The following is a 21,582-nucleotide window of genomic DNA, read 5'->3' on the forward strand; positions in this document are numbered from 1 at the left end:
CATCATGTCAGTGGGACGTCATATGCGCTAGTCCAGTGGTTCTCAAATGTGGGTACTTGAAGGTATGCCAAGGGGTATGTGAGATTTTTCAAAAATATTCTAAAAATAGCAACAATTCAAAAATCCTTTATAAATATATTTATTGAATAATACTTCAACAAAATATGAATTTAAGTTCATAAACTGTGGAAAGAAATGCAACAATGCAGTGTTCAGTGTTGACAGCTAGATTTTTTGTGGACATGTTCCATAAATATTGATGTTAAAGATTTCTTTTTTTGTGAAGAAATGTTTAGAAATAAGCTCATGAATCCAGATGGATCTCTATTACAATCCCCAAAGAGGCCACTTTAAGTTGATGATTACTTCTATGTGTAGAAATCCTTATTTATAATTTAATCACTTGTTTATTTTTCAACAAGTTTTCAGTTATTTTTATATCTTTTTTTCCAAATAGTTCAGGAAAGACCACTAAAAATTAGCAATATTTTGCACTGTTATACAATTTAAGAAATCAGAAACTGATGACATCGTGCTGTATTTTACTTCTTTATCTCTTTTTTCCGACCAAAAATTCTTTGCTCTGATTAGGGGGTACTTGAATTAAAAAAATGTTCACAGGGGGTCGGTACATCACTGAAAAAAGGTTGAGAACCACCGACCTAGTCCATCCATCCATCCATTTCCTACCGCTTGTCCCTTAGCTGCATTCGGGCGGAAGGCAGCGTACACCCTGGACAAGTCGCCACCTCATGTGGTCCACTGGCGCCGCCAAAATCAACCAAAACTCTCCTTCATCTGGATAAAACCTCTCATAACAGCGCCGTTTGGTTTGGTCTGTGTTCCGGAATCCAGTCTGCACGTGTGCAGTAAAACAGAAAGGGAGGAGCTGTCAAAGCATCATGATTAAGTATTTTTGTGTATTTTTAAGGAGGGGGAACAGTGTGGTTTTCGTCGTGGTCGTGGAACTGTGGACCAGCTCTATACTCTCGGCAGGGTTCTTGAGAGTGCATGGGAGTTTGCCCAACCAGTCTACATGTGCTTTGTGGACTTAAAGAAGGCATTCGACCGTGTCCCTCGGGAAGTCCTGTGGGGAGTGCTCAGAGAGTATGGGGTACCGGACTGTCTTATTGTGGCGGTCCGTACCTGTATGATCAGTGTCAGAGCTTGGTCCGCATTGCTGGCAGTAAGTCGGACACGTTTCCAGTGAGGGTTGGACTCCGCCAAGGCTGTCCTTTGTCACCGATTCTGTTCATAACTTTTATGGACAGAATTTCTAGGCGCAGTCAAGGTGTTGAGGGTATCTGTTTTGGTGGCCGCAGGATTAGGTTTCTGCTTTTTGCAGATGATGTGGTCCTGATGGCTTCATCTGGCCGGGATCTTCAGCTCTCACTGGATCGGTTCGCAGCCGAGTGTGAAGCGGAATGAGAATCAGCACCTCCAAGTCCGAGTCCATGGTTCTCGCCCGGAAAAGGGTGGAGTGCCGTCTCCGGGTTGGGGAGGAGACCCTGCCCCAATTGGAGGAGTTCAAGTACCTTGGAGTCTTGTTCACGAGTGAGGGAAGAGTGGATCGTGAGGATCGGTGCGGCGTCTTCAGTAATGCGGACGTTGTATCGATCCGTTGTGGGGAAGAAGGAGCTGAGCCGGAAGGCAAAGCTCTCAATTTACCGGTCGATCTACGTTCCCATCCTCACCTATGGTCATGAGCTTTGGGTCATGACCGAAAGGATAAGATCACGGGTACAAGCGTCCGAAATGAGTTTCCTCCGCCGTGTGGCGGGGCTCTCCCTTAGAGATAGGGTGAGAAGCTCTGCCATCCGGGAGGAACTCAAAGTAAAGCCGCTGCTCCTTCACATCGAGAGGAGCCAGATGAGGTGGTTCTGGCATCTGGTCAGGATGCCACCCGAACGCCTCCCTAGGGAGGTGTTTAGGGCACGTCCAACCGGTAGGAGGCCACGGGGAAGACCCAGGACACGTTGGGAAGACTATGTCTCCCGGCTGGCCTGGGAACGCCTCGGGATCCCCCGGGAAGAGCTAGACCAGAGGTGTCAAACTCAAATACAGAGTGGGCCAAAATTTAAAACTGAACAAAGCCGCGGGCCAAGGTTGTACAAATTAACCTTTTAATAGGGACCCAAACAAGTTTTGCATTGAATATTGAACAAGCAAGGCTTATATATATAGTGACATGCATAATCGAGTTTCAAATAATGATAATAATAATTAAAAAATCTTAATGTCATAGCTGAGGTAGGCGCCAGCGACCCCAAAAGGGAATAATCGGTAGAAAATGGATGGATGGATGGATGGATGGATGGATATCACATACAAATTAAATAAACATTGAATGTCTCTTTTGTATTTTCAGCCTTCTGAGGCAAATATCAAAACAAACATTTTCCACAGGCTAATAATACATTTGGAAATAAAATAACAATAATGAATGAATCAAACATTCAAGCCTTGAAGGAGCAAGAGAAAGTGTGTCAATAAAACGTTCATTATTGCTCAGTTTGCTACACTGATTTGCTTTAACACTGAATATGGAACAAACAACGCTTATATAACTTAATAGTGCAAAATCAACTTTCACAAAACAAACGAAAAAACATCAATGGTATGTTAAATAAAATTTAAATAAAAAATGTAATGCCTCTTTTCTATTTGCAGCCTTCTGAGGTAAATATCAACATTTAACTTTTTCCACAAGCTAAAATATTTGAAAATACAATAACAATGAAGTGGGCGGGGTTGAAATGGGGGGAGGGTAGCAGGGGGTGTATATCGAAATATACCCGAAAGAGTTAGTGCTGCAAGGGTGTCTGGCTATTTTTTCTGTTCTGTCTATGTTGTGTTACGGTGCGGATGTTCTCCCAAAATGTGTTTGTCATTCTTGTTTGGTGTGGGTTCACAGTGCGGCGCATATTTGCAACACTGTTAAAGTTGTTTATACGGCCACCCTTAGTGTGACCTGTATGGCTGTTGACCAAGTATGCTTGTATTCCCTTGTGTGTGTGTGTGTGTGTGTGTGCAAGCCACTTATATCATGTGACTTGGCCGGCACGCTGTTTGTATGGAGGTAAAGCGGATGTGACGAGTGTTTGTAGAGGATGCTAAAGGCAGTGCCTTTAAGGCACACGCCCAGTGTTGTTGTCCGGGTGGGAATCAACAGAAATTCGGTTGCCCCGGGAGATTTTCGGGAGGGGCACTGAACTTTGGGAGTCTCCCGGGAACATCGGGAGGGTTGGCAAGTATGAGTATTAGCGGTGAATGCGGTGTTACGGCAGCACCGCCGCTGTTTAATACCGACGGGCCAGCTCTAATGCCAGAGTTTGATACCCATGAGCTAGACGAAGTGGCTGGGGAGAGGGAAGTCTGGGCTTCTCTGCTTAGGCTGCTATCCCCGCGACCCGACCTCGGATAAGCGGAAGATGATGGATGGATGGATGGTGTATTTTTAAGCGCACAAATGAAGACGAAAAGATGTAACTAGAAGAAAACTTGATTAATAGTTTTTCATGAGACATTTTGGGGTCCATGGGCTGGCCTGGGAACACCTCGGGATCGCCCGGGAAGAGCTAGAGCAGGGGTGTCAAACTCAAATACAGAGTGGGCCAAAATTTAAAACTGAACAGAGCCGCGGGCCAAGGTTGTACAAATTAACCTTTTAATAGGGACCCAAGCAAGTTTTGCTTTGAATATTGAACAAGCAAGGCTTATATATATATAGTGACATGCATAATCGAGGTTCAAATAATGATAATAATAATAAAAAAATCTTAATGTCATATCACATATACAATTTAAATAAACAGCCTTCTGAGGCAAATATCAAAACAAACATTTTCCACAGGCTAATAATAAATTTGGAAATAAAATAACAATAATGAATGAATCAAACATTCAAGCCTTGAAGGAGCAAGAGAAATTACACAGTTTTTAAATTTGGCCCGCGGACCAGAGTTTGACACCCATGAGCTAGACGAAGTGGCTGGGGAGAGGGAAGTCTGGTCTTCTCTGCTTAGGCTGCTGCCCCCGCGACCCGACCTCGGATAAGCGGAAGATGGGTGGATGGATGGATGGATGGATGGTGTATTTTTAAGCGCACAAATGAAGACGAAAAGATGTAACTAGAAGAAAACTTGATTAATAGTTTTTCATGAGACATTTTGGGGTCCAGTGTTTGCCTAATAGTAAGTCACGTTTAACTCCTGCTTCTTTTCATTCACTCGCAGCTGTGGGCTACTCCGGCTCCGTCCCGCCGCATCACCAGACCCTCCACCCGCTTCACCAGCGCCACGTCACCATTCCCACCAGCGTGCCTCAGCAGCAGGTCTTCTCTCTGGCCGAGCCCCCCAAGAGGAAACCCTACCAGCTGCTCCACAGCTTCACCCGCGGTGCCTTGTTTTGGAAAGGAGGCTCCGCCCCTTCCTAGCCGTCCCGCGAATGCGCCGACACGTTAGTTTGTGTGTGTTGTTGCGGACGCTGCCTTGGATGAAAAGTAGTGTTAAAAATACTGACTGTGATGAAGATGCTGCTTACTTCTTCTTCTTCTTAGGCCTCGTTTCTCTTCGTGACTCCACCTCCTTCGTGTTAACTGTGACAATGATGTACATTCTGCTTTTATGTTGACTTATTTTATTGCACAAAGGCTGGACCCTTTTTGTCTTTGTCTTCCTTTTCACCGTCACGTCTGTCTGTTAACGCTGTAAATAAAAACTCTTGTACTCTTAAAGCAGACATTTTGCAGCGGAGTCGATGAACGTAACCTGAGCCTCTCCGCCCGTGTCGTGTTTCCCGCAATGCGCGGCGTGCCGGCTGCGTTCGCGTGGCGCCGAGCTCGCGTCTCCCTCGTAACTTCAGGATGTGTCTTTTCACAGCCGACGGGTCGCAGGCTTCGTGAGGGATGCCGGCACCATGGGCTCTGAGGAGGACAGCGGCGGGGTGGACGCATCTCAACACGACGCTGCCAGTGTAAGAACATTCTCTTCTTTATAACAGATGCTGTGTATGGAGTGATATTTAGTTTTTACTCATGCACAACGATTCACAAGTTTTAAAAAAACTAACTAAATTAATACAATTCACAAGTTTTAAAAAAAAATGTTTTTAAAGTTTTAAACCCCAAAAAAATTTGCAGGTAAAAAACAAACAAAATCTATTCAACTCAAAAAAATAATAATTTTCAATTAAAATGTGTGAAGTGAATTTTATTTATATAGCTCTTTTTCTCTAGTGACTCAAGGCCCTTTACATAGTGAAACCCAATATCTAAGTTACATTTAAACCAGTGTGGGTGGCACTGGGAGCAGGTGGGTAAAGTGTCTTGCCCAAGGACACATTGGCAGTGACTAGGTTGGCGGATGCGGGGATCGAACCTAGAACCCTCAAGTTGCTGGCACGGCCACTCTACCAACCGAGCTATACCGCTCCTAGTCGCAAAACGATTCGCAAGTATAAAACATCCATCCATTTTCTACCGCTTGTCTCTTTCGGGGTCGCGGGGGGTGCTGGATTGATCTCAGCTGCATTTGTGCGGAAGGCGCCGTACACCCTGGACAAGTCGCCACCTCATCGCAGGGCCAACACAGATAGACAGACAACATTCACAATAACATTCACACACTAGGGCCAAAATAAATGGGTTGTACTTGTATAGCGCTTTTCTACCTTCAAGGTACTCAAAGCGCTTTGACACTACTTCCACATTTACCCATTCACACACACATTCACACACTGATGGAGGGAGCTGCCATGCAAGGCGCCAACCAGCACCCATCAGGAGCAAGGGTGAAGTGTCTTGCTCAGGACACAACGGACGTGACGAGGTTGGTACTAGGTGGGATTTGAACCAGGGACCCTCGGGTTGCGCACGGCCACTCTTCCACTGCGCCACGCCGTCCCAACAATTATTTTTAATTCGAAAATGATTTTTGAGTAGAAAAACAATCTTCTGCTATTAAAACAAGTGTAAAAAAAACTAATTCTGCAAGTAAAAAGATTCACACGTATAAAAACAGTTTTCCAAAAAAAAATAAAATGACGTGTAAGTATTAAAACAAATGTATTCAATTAAAGATTTTTTAAGTTAAAACTTCTGGCAGTAATATTCCACTCTGCACGATCTACACACATGCAATCAATCGGTCAATACAAGCGACTGTTGTTTGCGCATGGTGCCGTCCGCCAAAAATAACAAAGAAGAAAGAGGAAGGGGCTTAAACTGTCGGACTGAAAGGAGGGGAAATAAGCTCAACCTGTAAATTAACCTCCTAGTTTTGTTGCAGAATGAGTAATATGGCTGCTGTGAGTGCAGGTGTGTGGATCGCGCAGGGTGGAATATTACTGGCATAAGTTACTTTTTTTACTCACCAACCATTTTTTTAATTGAAGAAAATAGTTTTGATACTCGCGAATCGTTTTTGATTGAAGAAAATAGTTATTGCAAATTGTTTATTGATTGAATAAAATCGTTTTTTATCTGTGAATCCTTTTTTAATTGAATACATTTATTTGTATGTTTTTTTTATCTGTGAAAAAAAAATTTTAATTGAAGAAAATCATTGTTATACTTGCAAATCTGTTTTTTAGTGGAAGAAAATAGTGTTTACTTGTGAATCGCTTCTTCACCTGCAGAATTTTTTTTTATACTTGCAACTTGTTTTTTAACTGCAGAAAATGTTTTTAATATTTACAAATGTTTTTTAATGGCAAAAAATTGTTTTTATACTCGCAAGTCGTTTCATTGCAGAAAAAAGTTTTATTTGCATATCGTTTTTAATTGGAAAATATTGTTTTACTTTGGAATCGTTATTTTACTTGCAGAAAATTGCCATATTTGCAAATATGTTTTTTTACCCAAGAAAACTGTTTTATATTCACAAATTTTGTGATTGAAGAAACATTTTTTACACTTCTAAATATTTTTTTTTGCAAGCATAGTTTATAAAAAAATGTATACAAAAATTTTGCAAGCATAGTTTATATGCTTGCAAATCTTTAATTGAAGAAATGTATTTTATACTTGCAAATATTTTTTTTTTCCTTACAAAAAATGTAGATACTTCTGAATAGTTTTTTTAACTGAAAAAAATTGCTTTTATACTTGTGAATCATTTTTTAATTGAAGAAAATATTTTTTATACATGCAAATCTTTGTTTTATTTGCAGAAAATTGGTATACCTGTGAATCATTTTTTTTTTATTGTGGAAAGTTGTTTTATTTAAGTAATGTTGTTTTAATTGAAAAAAAATTATCGAATCGTTATTTTACCTGCAGAAAATTGTTGCCATACTTGCAAATAATTTTTTAACCAAAGAAAACTTATACTTGCAAATCGTTTTTTAATTGAAGATAAACATTTTTTACACTTTTGAATCATTTTTTTGCAAGCATAGTTTTTATGTTTGCGAATCTTTAATTGAAGAAATTTCTTTGTATACTTGCAAATCTTTTTTTTACTTACAAAAATGTTGATACTTCTGAATAGTTTTTTTAATTGAAATTAGTTTTTATACTTGCAAATCTTTTTTTTACTTACAAAAATGTTGATAATTCTGAATAGTTTTTTTTAATTGAAATTAGTTTTCGTACTTGTGAATCGTTTTCTAATCGGAGAAAAGATTTTATACCCGTGAAACATTTTTTAATTGAAGAACATATTTTTCATACTTGTGAATCTTTGTTTTATTTGCAGAAAATTGGTATACTACGAAATAGCTTTTTTAATTGAAGACATTTGTTTTTATGCTTGCGAATTGTTTTTTTTTTATGTGGAAAGTTGTTTCTTTTACGTATTGATTTTTAATTAAAAAAATTATCAAATTGTTATTTTACCTGCAGAAAATTGTTTTACTTGCAACTAATTTTTAATTGCAGAAAATTGTTTTTAAACTCGCAAATCGTTTTTTGATTGAAGATTGTTGACAATTGTTTATATACTTGTAAATTTTTGTTTTACTTGCAGAAACATTTTTATTCTTGAGAATTGTTTCTTTAATTAAAGAAAATGGTTTTATAATTGAAGAAAATTGTATTCATCCTCATGAAACATTTTGTAGTTTAAGAAAATATTTTTTATACTTTTTATTCACAGAAAATTGTGGTACTCGCAAATTGTTTTTTAATTGGGGAAATTTGTTTTAAGACTTGCAAATATTTTTTATTTTTTTTAATTGCGGAAAGTAATTTAATTTACATATGTTTTTTTTTATTTTAAAAAATGTTAACTTTGGAATCGTTTTTACCTGCAGAAAATTGTCATACTTGCAACTAGTTTTTAATTGCAGAAAATAGTTTTTAAACTCGCAAATCATTTTTTGATTGAAGATTGTTGACAATTGTTTATATACTTGCAAATTTTTGTTTTACTTGCAGAAACATTTTTATTCTTGAGAATTGTTTCTTTAATTAAAGAAAATGGTTTTATAATTGAAGAAAATTGTATTCATCCTCACAAAACATTTTGTAGTTTAAGAAAATATTTTTTATACTTCTTATTCACAGAAAATTGTGGTACTCGCAAATTGTTTTTTAATTGGGGAAATTTGTTTTAAGGCTTGCAAATATTTTTTATTTTTTTTAATTGCGGAAAGTAATTTAATTTACATATGGTTTTTTTATTGAAAAAAATGTTAACTTTGGAATCGTTTTTACATGCTGAAAATTGTCATACTTGCAACTTGGTTTTTAATTGGAGAAAATTCTCTTTATACTCGTGAATCGTTTTTTGTTTTAAAATTAACAATCATGTTTATACTTGCAAATCATTTTTTACTTACAGATAATTGTAAGTAGTTTGTTTGTTTTTATCAAATACCGTATATTTCGGTCGCTCCGGAGTATGTCGCACCTGCCGAAAATGCATAATAAAGACGGAAAAATACACATTTAAGTCACACTGGAGTATAAGTCGCATTTTTGGGGGAAATTTATTTGATAAAACCCAACACCAAGAATAGACATTTGAGAGGCAATTTAAAATAAATAAAGAATAGTGAACAACAGGCTGAATAAGTGTACGTTATATGAGGCATAAATAACCAACTGAGAAGGTGCCTGGTATGTTAACGTAACATATTATGGTAAGAGTCATTCAAATAACTATAACATATAGAACATGCTATATGTTTACCAAACAATCTGTCACTCCTAATCTCTAAATCCCATGAAATCTTATACGTCTAGTCCAGGGGTGTCAAACTCAAATACAGAGTGGGCCAAAATATTAAACGGAACAAAGCCGCGGGCCAAGGTTGAACAAATTAACCTTTTAATAGGGACCCAAACAAGTTTTGCATTAAATATTGAACAAGCAAGGCGTATATAACTTTATAGTGACATGCAAAATCCAGTTTCAAATAATAATAAAAATAATAATTGAAAAAATAACAATGGCATATTAAATAAAATTTAAATAAAAATTGTATGCCTTTTTTTTCTATTCGCAATCTTCTGAGGTAAATATCAAATTTTTTCCACAGGCTAATAATATATTTGAAAATAAAATAACAATAATGAATGAACCAAACATTCAAGCCTTGAAGTAGCAAGAGAAAATGCATGAATAAAACGATAATTATTGGTCAGTTTGCTGGAAGTTTCCCGGAAGAGTTAGTGCTGCAAGGGGTACTGGGTATTTGTTCTGTTGTGTTACGGTGCAGATGTTCACCTGGAATGTGTTTGTCATTCTTGTTTGGTGTGGGTTCACAGTGTGGCACATATTTGTAACAGTGCTAAAGTTGTTTATACGGCCACACTCAGTGTGACCTGTATGGCTGTTGACCAAGTATGCCTTGCATTCACTTGTGCGTGTGTGTGTGTGTGTGTGTGTGTGTAAAAGCCACAAATATTATGTGACACGCTGTTAGTATGGAGGAAAAGCGGACGTGACGACAGGTTGTAGAGAACGCTAAAGGCAGTGCCTTAAATGCACGCCCCCAATATAGTTGTCCAGGTGGAAATCGGTATAAATTCGGGAGAATGGTTGCCCCGGGAGATTTTCATGAGGGGCACTGAACTTCGGGAGTCTACCGGGAAAATTAGGAGGGTTGGCAAGTATGAGTATTAGCGGTGAATGCGGTGTTACAGCGGCGGGCCAGCTCTAATGCTAAATTGATATTGCCTCAAGGGCCAAATGAAATTACACGGCGGGCCAGAGTTTGACACCCATGGTCTAGTCTCTTACGTGAATGAGCTAAATAATATTATTTGATATTTTACGGTAATGTGTTAATAATTTCACACATAAATAAATGATAAATGGGTTGTACTTGTATAGCGCTTTTCTACCTTCAAGGTACTCAAAGCGCTTTGACACTACTTCCACATTTACCCATTCACACACACATTCACACACTGATGGAGGGAGCTGCCATGCAAGGCACCAACTAGCACCCATCAGGAGCAAGGGTGAAGTGTCTTGCTCAGGACACAACGGACGTGACGAGGTTGGTTCATAAGTCGCTCCTGAGTATAAGTCGCACCCCCGGCCAAACTATGAAAAAAACTGAGACTTATAGTCTGAAAAATACGGTATTTTTTTCTATATATACCTGTGAATTGTTATTCACGGGCTTCACGGTGGCAGAGGGGTTAGTGCGTCTGCCTCACAATACGAAGGTCCTGCAGTCCTGGGTTCAAATCCAGGCTCGGAATCTTTCTGTGTGGAGTTTGCATGTTCTCCCCGTGACTGCGTGGGTTCCCTCCGGGTACTCCGGCTTCCTCCCACTTCCAAAAAAAATGCACCTGGGGATAGGTTGATTGGCAACACTAAATTGGCCCTAGTGTGTGAATGTGAGTGTGAATGTTGTCTGTCTATCTGTGTTAGCCCTGCGATGAGGTGGCGACTTGTCCAGGGTGTACCCCGCCTTCCGCCCGATTGTAGCTGAGATAGGCGCCAGCGCCCCCCGCGACCACGAAAGGGAAGAAGCGGTGGGAAATGGATGGATTGTTATTTATTTGTAGAACAGTTTGATACTTGCAAATAGTTTTTTTCTAATTGAGGAAATTTGTATTCATGCTTGCGAATCGTGTTTTCCTAGTAGAAGAAAATGCTTCTTTGACTAGTTATTGTAAAAATATGCTCGTAGTTTCTCCCTATACTTGTGGTCCTCCTGTGGGAGTGTTTGCATTGCCTGCTTGCTGGGAATGAAGTGCCACTTGCCCAGTATATGATGACCCGGCATGAATAATACATGAGCACTGCAGGGTAATTCAAGCAGTAATGACCTCATCACTGAAGTCCATTCATCTTTTGCAGGGATGTTAATGACCGTGAGTTGGAAGGTGACATTTAGACCCTCAGTTCCTTCAGCGTCATGAATTGCATGCCATCTCTCCATCCTGTCTCTCCGAAAGGGCAGATGAGATGTATTGTGATATTGATGGCGTCTGTGTCTGTAGGTCGCAGGCGTGTCCGTGGAGGTGTCCACGGTGGACCACACCTTACAGAAGCTCTGCAGGAAGTTCCGGAAGACCCGGCGCAAGCCCAAAGGCCTCGCCAGGCTGTGGGCCCACCTGCTGAGCATCCAGCACCTGGCGGTCATCATCACAGCCGTGGTGTTTGTGCTGGTGGTCGTCTTGTGGTCGCTGCTCTGGGTCTTTATATGTAAGTATGACCCCCCCCGCTTCATACGTCGTCTGCCTTCCAATAAAAAAAGAATTTCAGAATTTTTTTTTTGACTAATCAGTTCAAGTGAAGTGAATTATATTTATATAGCGCTTTTCTCTAGTGACTCAAAGCGCTTTACATAGTGAAACCCAATATCTAAAGTGCCTTGCCCATGGACACAACGGCAGTGACTAGGATGGTGGAAGCGGGAATCGAAACCTGCGACCCTCAAGTTGCTGGCACGGCCGCTCTACCAACCGAGCTATGCCGCCCCATTAATTAAAGGTTATAAGGTTGAAATTAAGCCATACTGTTTAAATTCTTCTTTTAATGTGTCACCCGCCACAATTTTGGACTATTTTTGACTTTGTTTGTTTTATTAGATTGAAAACAAACACTAATTTAAACAGAATATTTACTTAGATATAATATAATGAAACACATTTTTGAATGTTCATATTTTTATATAAATATCATGAAATGCTGCTTAGGCTGCTGCCCCCGTGCCCTGACATCGAATAATACGAAAAAGATGGATGGATCATGAAATTTAATGTCTAGTATTGAATACATTTTTTATTACAATTCATTTTGTTATGGTAAACATTTTTTCAATGTTAATTAAAAATATTCATATTAATATAATGTCTACATGTTAATTGTTAATATTTTAAAATAAATACATTTTATATTATATAGTCTGCCTCGTGCCAAAAAAATAAAAAGTTTTGTTCAATTTTTCTTTTTTTGACAGACTATTGAATTTAAAGGTCAGAAGGTTGAAATTGGATATAGTTTTGAACACGTTTTTATTATAATTTGTCACTTGCCACATTTTATATTTATCTGAAACATCAACAAACTTTAATTTGTGTTGTTTTTAAGATTAAAAACAATCACTAATTTGAATAGAATATTTAAATGCACTACATTGTAATGTAAATATAATTAAATAAAATATCTAATGTTCAATTTTTGTTTTACTTTGAATTGTGTACGGTTAAAATCAATATTTTAAATCATATAAATATACTAATATTTATAGCAATATAATGTTTTGTGGTTAAAAAAATCGCTAATTCTTTAAAATAGATAAATTATATAGTCTGCCTTGCACTTTTAAAAAAAAATATTTGAAGGTTAAAAGGCTGAAATTGGCCCATATAGTTTTGAACCGCTCTGCGATGAGATGGCGACTTGTCCAGGGTGTAAACGCCTTCTGCCCAATTGTAGCTGAGCTGGGCACCAGCGATCCCAAAGGGAATAAGCGGTAGGAAATGGATGGATAGTTTTGAACCAGTTTTCTTTCAATTGTTTACCCGCCACACTTTTGGAGACATAAACAAACTTTAATTTTTGTTAATTTCACATTAAAAACAAGCATAAATTCAAACTGAATGTTTATTTGAATATAAAACAATGCAACCAAGGTTTAATGTATTATATTTTAATATAAATGTAATGAAATGGTGATAAAAATGTATTATAAGACATTCAGATTTTTTTATGGTTAAAAAAATACATACGTTAAATTACAAATATATTATATTGATATATCTACATCCTTTTTTTTTTTTTAGTTTAAAAATGTTTAATTATTTAAAATAACTGTATCTCACAATTATATAGTCTGACTGGTACAAAAAAAATGAAAATGTTTTTGCATTTTCCTTGTTTTCACCAATCAATACATTAAAATGTTAGATGACTGAAATTGGGTTTTATAGTTTTAAACAAGTTTATCTTATATGTCAAATGACACATTTTTTGGAGTATTTTCTATTTATCTGAAACATAACAAACTTTAATTTGTGTGTTTTTGTTTTTTTTTTCAGATTAAAAACGAGCATGACTTCAAACAGAATATTTATTTTTAATGTAACTTAATCCAACCAAATTTTAAATGTATAAATATAATAAAAACGTATGTGTAATATTAAAAACATTTTCAATCACTCTGAGTTTTTTGGGTTACAGGAAATCCACGATACTTAAAAATATAATAATTACAAATATGTATATTGTTATATCTAAATAGGTTTAATTTTTGTTAAAAAAATAATTAATACTTTAAAATAAATATTAATATTTATATTAATATAAATACACAAATTCAGGCTGTCAAAATTAACAAGGTAATTAATGTGATTAATCACAAAAAATAATATTCCGACAAAAATATGGCATTTGTGTACTTTTGGTTACGTAATTTTAATTATGCAAGCGAGTAATCACCTCTGATTAATCCAAATGTGATTAATCGTAACAAAACAATAATAATTTGAATGCCCTGATACAATACGAATTGAACAATACATTTTTAATGAATTGTACTCTTAATAATTACAATTATAATAATGTATCATTTAAAAAAAACATGGGGTAAATACTTGAATTTTGCACTAAAATGTTGTGCAGAAAAAGCAATAAATACACAATCATATAAAAGATAACGGTTAATTATTCCTGTTATACATTATGTAGCTCTGCTTCTTCCTACTCCTTTTCGGGCATTCTGGAATGTTAAACAAATATTGTATTGTAACTATGAATGTATGAAATAAACAAATATTATCATACTAATTGCATTTGCTGTATTTATCATCTCACAAAGTATCAAATACAATAAACAGCAGAATGTAAATGTTTTTGATTAAACCGCTTTAAACTCAGTTTGTTCACATTTTGTTGTACCTAATAAACTGTCCCCAGTTCGAAGAGAAGGCAACAGCGGCGCCTACTTTGCCGGCATGTTCCGTGTGGCCAACATGGACTTCATCCCAGAGTACCGCCAGGCAGAATCCCACGAGTTTGTCTCCATGGCCAACAAAATCCAGCAAGTGGTGGGTCTAGTGCAGGGCTGTGCAAACTTTTTGCCCATTGGGATTAGAATTTGGTCGAGGGCCAAAAGCCAAATTTATGTGTGTATGCATGTATGTATGTGTATATATGTATGTATACATATATATATGTATTCTATATATGTGTATATGTATGTATACATATATATATATATGTATTCTATATATGTGTAGATGTATGTATACATATATATATGTATTCTATATATGTGTATATGTAATGTATATGTATAATATATGTATGTTTATACATATGTAATATATATATATGTATTATATAAGTATATGTATGTATAAATATATATGTTTATGTATATGTATTTTATGTTTATATATGTATAATATACATATTATATAAGTATATGTTTATACTGAATATAAGTATTATATATGTATATGTTTATATATATGTATTATATAAGTATATGTATATATAAGTATGTGTTTATATATGTATTATATAAGTATATGTATATATAAGTATATTTTTATATATGTATTATATACGTATATGTTTATATACATGTATTATAAACATGTTTATATATATATAGGTATTATATACGTATATGTTTATATATATATATTGTATACGCATATGTTTATATATATGTATTATAAACGTATGTTTATATATATATATATATGTATTATAAAGGTATATGTTTATATATTATATACGTATATGTTTATATATGTATTATAAATGTTTATAAATATGTATTGTATGTGTGTATTATATACGTATATGTTTATATACATATATATTGTATACGCATCTGTTTATATATATATGTATTATAAAGGTATATGTTTATATATATATATATATTATATACGTATATGTTTATATATGTATTATATACGTATATGTATTGTATATTTCTATAAATGTATTATATACGTATATGTGTATACATCTATTATATACGTATGTGTGTTTATGTATGTATGTTTTTTATGTATTGGTTTTTTGTGTGTGTGTGTCTATGTATATATGCGTGTATGTTCTAAATATGTACAGTATTTATGTTTTTATATATGTATGTAAATACGTTTATATATATATATGTATATATTTTTTTTTATATGTGTATACATTGTGCATATATATATATATACATATATATACATAGATATGTGTGTATCTATATAATGAATATATAACTAGTGATTTATATAATTGGATATTAAGAGTATGTGAAAGTTGGACTCCTACCTTGTTTACTTCCATGAAAACCTCCTTTTAAAGTTTTGTCAGCAGCTAAAATGTGCCAAACATGGATAAGTGTGGTGATAGTGTTTTGCATTTTTTCCATCATGCTTTGTAATGGATTTAAATCAATCAATCAAAGTTTACCTATATATCCCTTTATCACAAATGTCTCAAAGGGCTGCACAAGCCACAACGACATGGGTGTAATTCTGTTTTTTTATAATATCCACAAATTGTGCTATATTGTGTTATGTATGACCATGTCTGTTGGCATTTTTTTTTTTGCACCATGACTAGAGAAGGTTATTTGCATTCAGTCATATAAGTAAATGCTGCGTCTGGTTTCATTCAAAGCATGATAAATGATCATTGGTCTGAAATACTAATTCTGTCCACAAGATGGCGACAAAGTAGCAGCATATAAATTGACTTTTAAAAGTGAATTGAATTCCTTATTAAACTCACTACGTCTCGCAGGTCTAGTGAGTCAAGTACGATATGCACAGTATACTGTTGTGGTTTTGTGTTGCAGGTGAGCAGCGTGTACAAGATGTCCTCGGTGGCCCGCCTGTACAAGCACGCCACCATCTCCGACCTCAGGTAGACTTGATCCTAATCAATGGTTGATGACAACGGTGTTTGTAACGTGTGCCGCGTGGCTCAGTACCAACAACAAGGGAGGCGTGCTGGTGCACTTCTGGATGGTCTTTGTGGTGCCGCATCTCCGGAGCCCGGCGGTGTGCGAGGAATGCGTGGGCGTCATCCTCAAGGACTCCGTGCACAACAGCCTCAAGAACCGATCCTCTGTGGGCTACCTGCTGGGACTACCTGTGGACATAGACTCCATCCTCATTAATGGTGGCTCACCTTGAGGACTGAAAGTATCTTTTTTTTTAATGTTTTTATTATTGATCTGAACTATTTTTTTGTTTTCTCCGCAGCTGTTCTACGCTCAGATTACACGTCCAATGCTGCAGGTAGGAAACACAAATATTCACATTTTTAATTAGATTAACCACTGAGTTGCCAGGGATTAATTTCCCTTAAATATATATATTTATTCCATTTATATCTACAGTAGGAAAGGGGTTCATATGTCCCCATTCTTTGCTGTTTACCTGACACATGAAACATGACGAACGAGGGCAGAATAAGTTGAATATCTTATAATGTGTTGTGTGGCACTTCCAGTTGATATGTCGAGTGGCGCTTTCCATCGTTTTCAGCCGACTGCATTGCAAAATAATTAAACCCCCGCCACCCAGGAATGGGGCCATATGATTCCAATTCTTACTGTTTGTAATTGTATCGTTAAATAGATTAATAATTCATAACAACATTGATTGATTTTGGTTCATTATTATAAAAATCACACTTAAAGGTCCTGGGGACCCAAAAGGGTCCCATTCAAATAGGTCATTTATTTATAATTTATTTTTTTTACTTTCAAAACTTAAATATATTTTGATCAACTTTAGATCTATCGGTTGACATAGTTTTAATGTTTTTAATGTGTATGCCCGTTTTGTTTTGTTTTAAACCTTTTTAATTTGAAAAACACAAATATGCAATATTTTCTTCCTGAACATTTTCAAAGTGGAATATTTTGTGTAATTGTAACCTTAAATGGGTCAATAATTCATAACAGCATTGATTTTGATACATTATTTTTTTTTTTTTTAGCAATTACAGTTTAAAAAAAAACAATAAACCCACTTGAGGTCCTGGGGACCCAAAAGGGTCCCAGTCAAATAAGCCATATTTTAATATTCTTTTTTACTTTCAATGCTTAAATAGCTGTCAATCAATTTCAAATCTATCCATTGACAGTTGTAATTTTTTTTATGTTTACCCTATTTCTCAAATCTCTTTTTTTTTTTAATTGGAAAAACAGAAAATATGTAATATGTTTCCCCCCAAAAATTCAAAGTGGAATATTTGATGTAATTGTATCGTTAAATATGTCAATTCATAACAACATGGATTTTGGTTCATTATTGTACTTTGAACAATTACAGTTTGAAAAAAAAACTGTCAAATAAGTCATATATTTATTATTTATATTTACTTTCCACATTAAATATCTATTGATCAACTTTAGATCTATTGGTGTGTTTGCCATTTTTTTTTTTTTTTCAAAACTCTTTTTAATACAAAAAACACAAAATATGCAATATTTTGTTTTAAAATTCAAATTGGAATATTTTATATAATTGCATCCTTAAATATGTTAATAATATATAACTTTAATTTTGGTGCATTATTATTTTTTGAGCAATTACAGTTAATAATAATTATAAAAAAGCATTCAAGTCAAATAAGCCATATTTTAATATTTTTTTTACTTTCAACGCCTAAATATCCGTCAATCAATTTCAGATGCATCCGTTGATATAGTTTTTTTTTTTTTTTTATGTTTGCTATTTTTTTCAAATCTCCTTAATGGGGAAAACACAAAATATGGAATATGTTTCCCCCAAAAAAATTTCAAACTGGAATTATAAATGTAATTTTATCAATAAATATGTCAATAATTCAAAACAACATTGATTTTGGTTCATGATTATACTTTGAGTAATTACAGTTTAAAAATAAATCAGACTAAATGTCATGGGGACCCAAAAGGGTCCCAGTCAAGTCATATATTTATCTTATTTTTTTATTTTCCACACTTAAATGTCTATTGATCAACTTTAGATCTATTGGTATGTTTGCCATTTTTTCCCCGAAACTCTCTTTTTGGTACGACAAACACAAAATATGCAATTTAAATTTTTTTATTTTTTTTTAAATGTTCAAAGTGGAATATTTGATGTAAATGTAGCCTTAAATATTTTAATAAAATATGTCTTTGATTTTGGTTCATTATTATTTTTGGGAGAAATTACAGTTAAAAAAAATCCCAATAAAACTCTTAGGGATCCAAAAAGGCCCCCATTCATAAAAGTGTTTTAAATAAGTCCTAAATCAATATATATTATTTTTACTTTCAATACTTCAATCTCTAGACCAGGGGTGTGGCCATTTGCCACCTGTAGCTAATTTTCATCTGAAGTTGATCTCGATCAGTGATTCTTAAACTTTGTTCACCTCAAAAAAACCATGATCTCCAAGTACCACCATAACGACCAACATTATAATACAGTAGCATAGTAGGCCCAAGTGTTCATTAAAAACAAGGCAGAGGTTACATATATTAATGAGTGTATTTAATACTTCAACTGATAAATAATGATGTTTTGATCTGCCAATATGATGCCTCCAGGCTCTCAGTGCGTGGACAAACTGTACGCCAACCTCCCCGGCGCGAGCGTCCCTCTGAACGTCTTCTCCTCGTGGGGCGGCGTGCGATGCCACGTGAAGCTCACCGCCGTGGCCGGGTTCCTCATCCGTCTGACCGTCGACTCGCTCCGGATCGAGCCCAGCGACTGCGTGAACGACGCCCTGACGGTGTACGACGCCCTGCTGCCCATGAGGGGGCGTGTCCTGCACAGGTCAGTAGCGTGACCACGCGGTTATCGGCTGGTACCGTCCGACAAAACGCAGAATGCGACGTGTGCACTGTTAGGATGTGCGAGTCGCTGTCCGGCGTGGTCTCCCTGGTGTCCACTTCCAACGTCATGCTGCTGTCCCTCGCCATGACCAGTGGGCACAAGAGCTTCACGGGACATTTTGAGGCCGTGGCGCAGGAAGGTATGTCACATGACAACACGCTCCTTTTTCACACGCCAGCCATTCCACCAAATAAATGCATGAATGTGCGTATATATATATATATATATGTAGATATATGTGTATGTAGGTCTGGGAAAAATCACAAGACTACTTCATCTCTACAGAACTGTTTCATGAGGGGTTCCCTCAATCATCAGGAGATTTTAATGGAAGCATTCACATACAATGGTTTATATAGGGCACAGAGTGGGTGGGTACAGGCAGGCTAGGGGCGTGGTGATTGGCTCATGTGTTACCTAGGAGGTGTTTCCGTCTGTGGCGGCATGTTGAAATGATTTCACTGCGCTTGTTGAGGGATGACAGGTCTGGATGATATATAATAAACAGTTTCTCTTTTAAGCATAGGGTGCATCTTTTATTACCACTGTTGTAAGGTGTGCTGGATGCAAGAATTTGCCATGTTATTGAATATTCAACATTATTGTCTTTGAGGTTCCAAATGTGCTTGCTGAGTTCTGTCGAATTCCGAAAAGTCTGGTTTCTAAAGGAGGCCTTGTGATTATTCCATCTGGTTTTAAACGCACCTTCGGTTAATCCTACATACGTGTCAGATGGGTTAGTGTCCTTGCGATTGAATATTCAATAACATGGCAAGTTCTTGCATCCAGCACACCTTACAACAGTGGTAATAAAAGATGCAACCTATGCTTAAAAGAGAAACTGTTTATTATATATCATCCAGACCTGTCATCCCTCAACAAGCGCAGTGAAATCATTTCAACATGCTGCCACAGACGGAAAAACCTCCTAGGTAACACATGAGCCAATCACCACGCCCCTACGCCTGCCTGTACCCTGATGATTGAGGGAACCCCTCATGAAACAGTTCTGTAGAGATGAAGTAGTCTTGTGGTTTTTCCCACACACACATATTGCGCTCTACCACGTTTTCAAGCACTATTCTCTGGATAATCCAATCAAGACATATATATATATATATATATATATATATATAGTACATGGACATAAGCAAAGGAGCAGCTCAGGAAGAGGGTGTGTGTGTGCGTGCGTGTGTGTTCTTTTGAAAGAGGTACCACTGAACAAGAGGTAGTCCTCTCCCTCACTGTCAAGTATGTCCGCTTCTGCATCTTTTTCCAGAAAAGTCTTTTCTCATCACAATTAAAACGAGCAAGCGCAAAAGGCTGCCAGCCAGACACAAAATGAATGAGTGAATGAGGCGTTCCTACACCAAGACATAGTTGGCACACAGTCATATTTGATGCCGTCTGAAAGTTCGTAAACCGATCAAGGAAAATGGTAGAGGAATTTGTCCTCATCCTCTTTTTCAGTCTGCACGTCTCACATTGAGACCAAGTCCCAAGCCGACATGACGGGTCACATCTACAGCCCCTTCCATCCCAGCCTCATGCCCCCCCACTGCTCCTGCACCTGGACCTTCCAGGTACGCCTGCGTGTGGAGGTTCATTTGGGTCTTTAGTGCGAAAGCTTTTTTTTTTTGACACTGAATTCATGGAACTGAAATGTTTTGCTCTAGAATTTTTCTGAATCTAATCAAATTATGCCGACAATTTAATCGAATAAAAGATTGAGCGAAATTTAAAAATTCAGTTCGTCAAAATGGTGTTTAAAAAATAAAATCTGTGTAAAAAAATAATCAAATAAATTCGGTGTAAAAAAATAAAAAAATTTCAGTGCAGAAATATTCATTGCTTCAAAACTTAAGACCCAGTTCCAGTAAATTAAGGCTGAAGCAATCGATCATGTCTCAGAAGCAGCCAAGGAGGTGCTTCAGTTTTCTTTTACCTGAAGTGGGTCTTGAGTTTTATTTTTGCACTAAATTTTTATAAACCAAATTTTTTTACACTTTTTTCGCACTGAACTCACTGAATTTTTGTTCACTGAATATTTTACACTGAATTTTTATGCATTTGATTTTTTTTTTTGCACTGATCTTTCACACATCCATTTCAACCAACTACATTTTTAAACACAAATTGTGCCCACAAATTTATGTTTAATTTACTTGTCAGCATAATTTGATGTAAACAAATACAGTGCATAAATCTTCGTTGCTTCAAAACACAAGACCCATTTTTGGTCAATTACTGTAAGACTGAAGCAATCGATCCGGTCTTAGAACCAGCAAATGAGGTTCTTCGGTCTTAAATTACCGGGAATGGTTCTGGATTTTTGACAC

General features: G+C 36.2%; 2 protein-coding genes across 3 annotated transcripts in view; both read left to right on the plus strand.

Moving 5' to 3' along the window:
• The window catches only part of spata13 (spermatogenesis associated 13), a 94,760-nt gene extending 90,025 nt beyond the window's left edge, over positions 1-4,735 (plus strand). For both annotated transcript variants that reach the window (XM_061921501.1, XM_061921502.1), the window contains one exon: positions 4,236-4,735. In XM_061921501.1, the coding sequence (XP_061777485.1) occupies positions 4,236-4,435 (200 nt within the window). In that variant the 3' untranslated portion in view covers positions 4,436-4,735. The remainder of the gene's footprint in view (positions 1-4,235) is intronic.
• Positions 4,736-4,841: 106 nt separating this feature from the next.
• tmprss7 (transmembrane serine protease 7) overlaps positions 4,842-21,582 on the plus strand; it is a 32,065-nt gene continuing 15,324 nt past the window's right edge. Inside the window, exons 1-9 of the mRNA XM_061921505.1 lie at positions 4,842-4,974; positions 11,405-11,609; positions 14,325-14,455; positions 16,222-16,289; positions 16,354-16,547; positions 16,631-16,666; positions 18,955-19,183; positions 19,258-19,382; positions 20,714-20,826. Of these exons, the coding sequence (XP_061777489.1) occupies positions 4,918-4,974; positions 11,405-11,609; positions 14,325-14,455; positions 16,222-16,289; positions 16,354-16,547; positions 16,631-16,666; positions 18,955-19,183; positions 19,258-19,382; positions 20,714-20,826 (1,158 nt within the window). The 5' untranslated portion in view covers positions 4,842-4,917. The remainder of the gene's footprint in view (positions 4,975-11,404; positions 11,610-14,324; positions 14,456-16,221; positions 16,290-16,353; positions 16,548-16,630; positions 16,667-18,954; positions 19,184-19,257; positions 19,383-20,713; positions 20,827-21,582) is intronic.

The sequence above is a fragment of the Nerophis ophidion genome, linkage group LG15 (assembly GCF_033978795.1).
Source record: "Nerophis ophidion isolate RoL-2023_Sa linkage group LG15, RoL_Noph_v1.0, whole genome shotgun sequence".
NCBI lineage: Eukaryota > Metazoa > Chordata > Actinopteri > Syngnathiformes > Syngnathidae > Nerophis > Nerophis ophidion.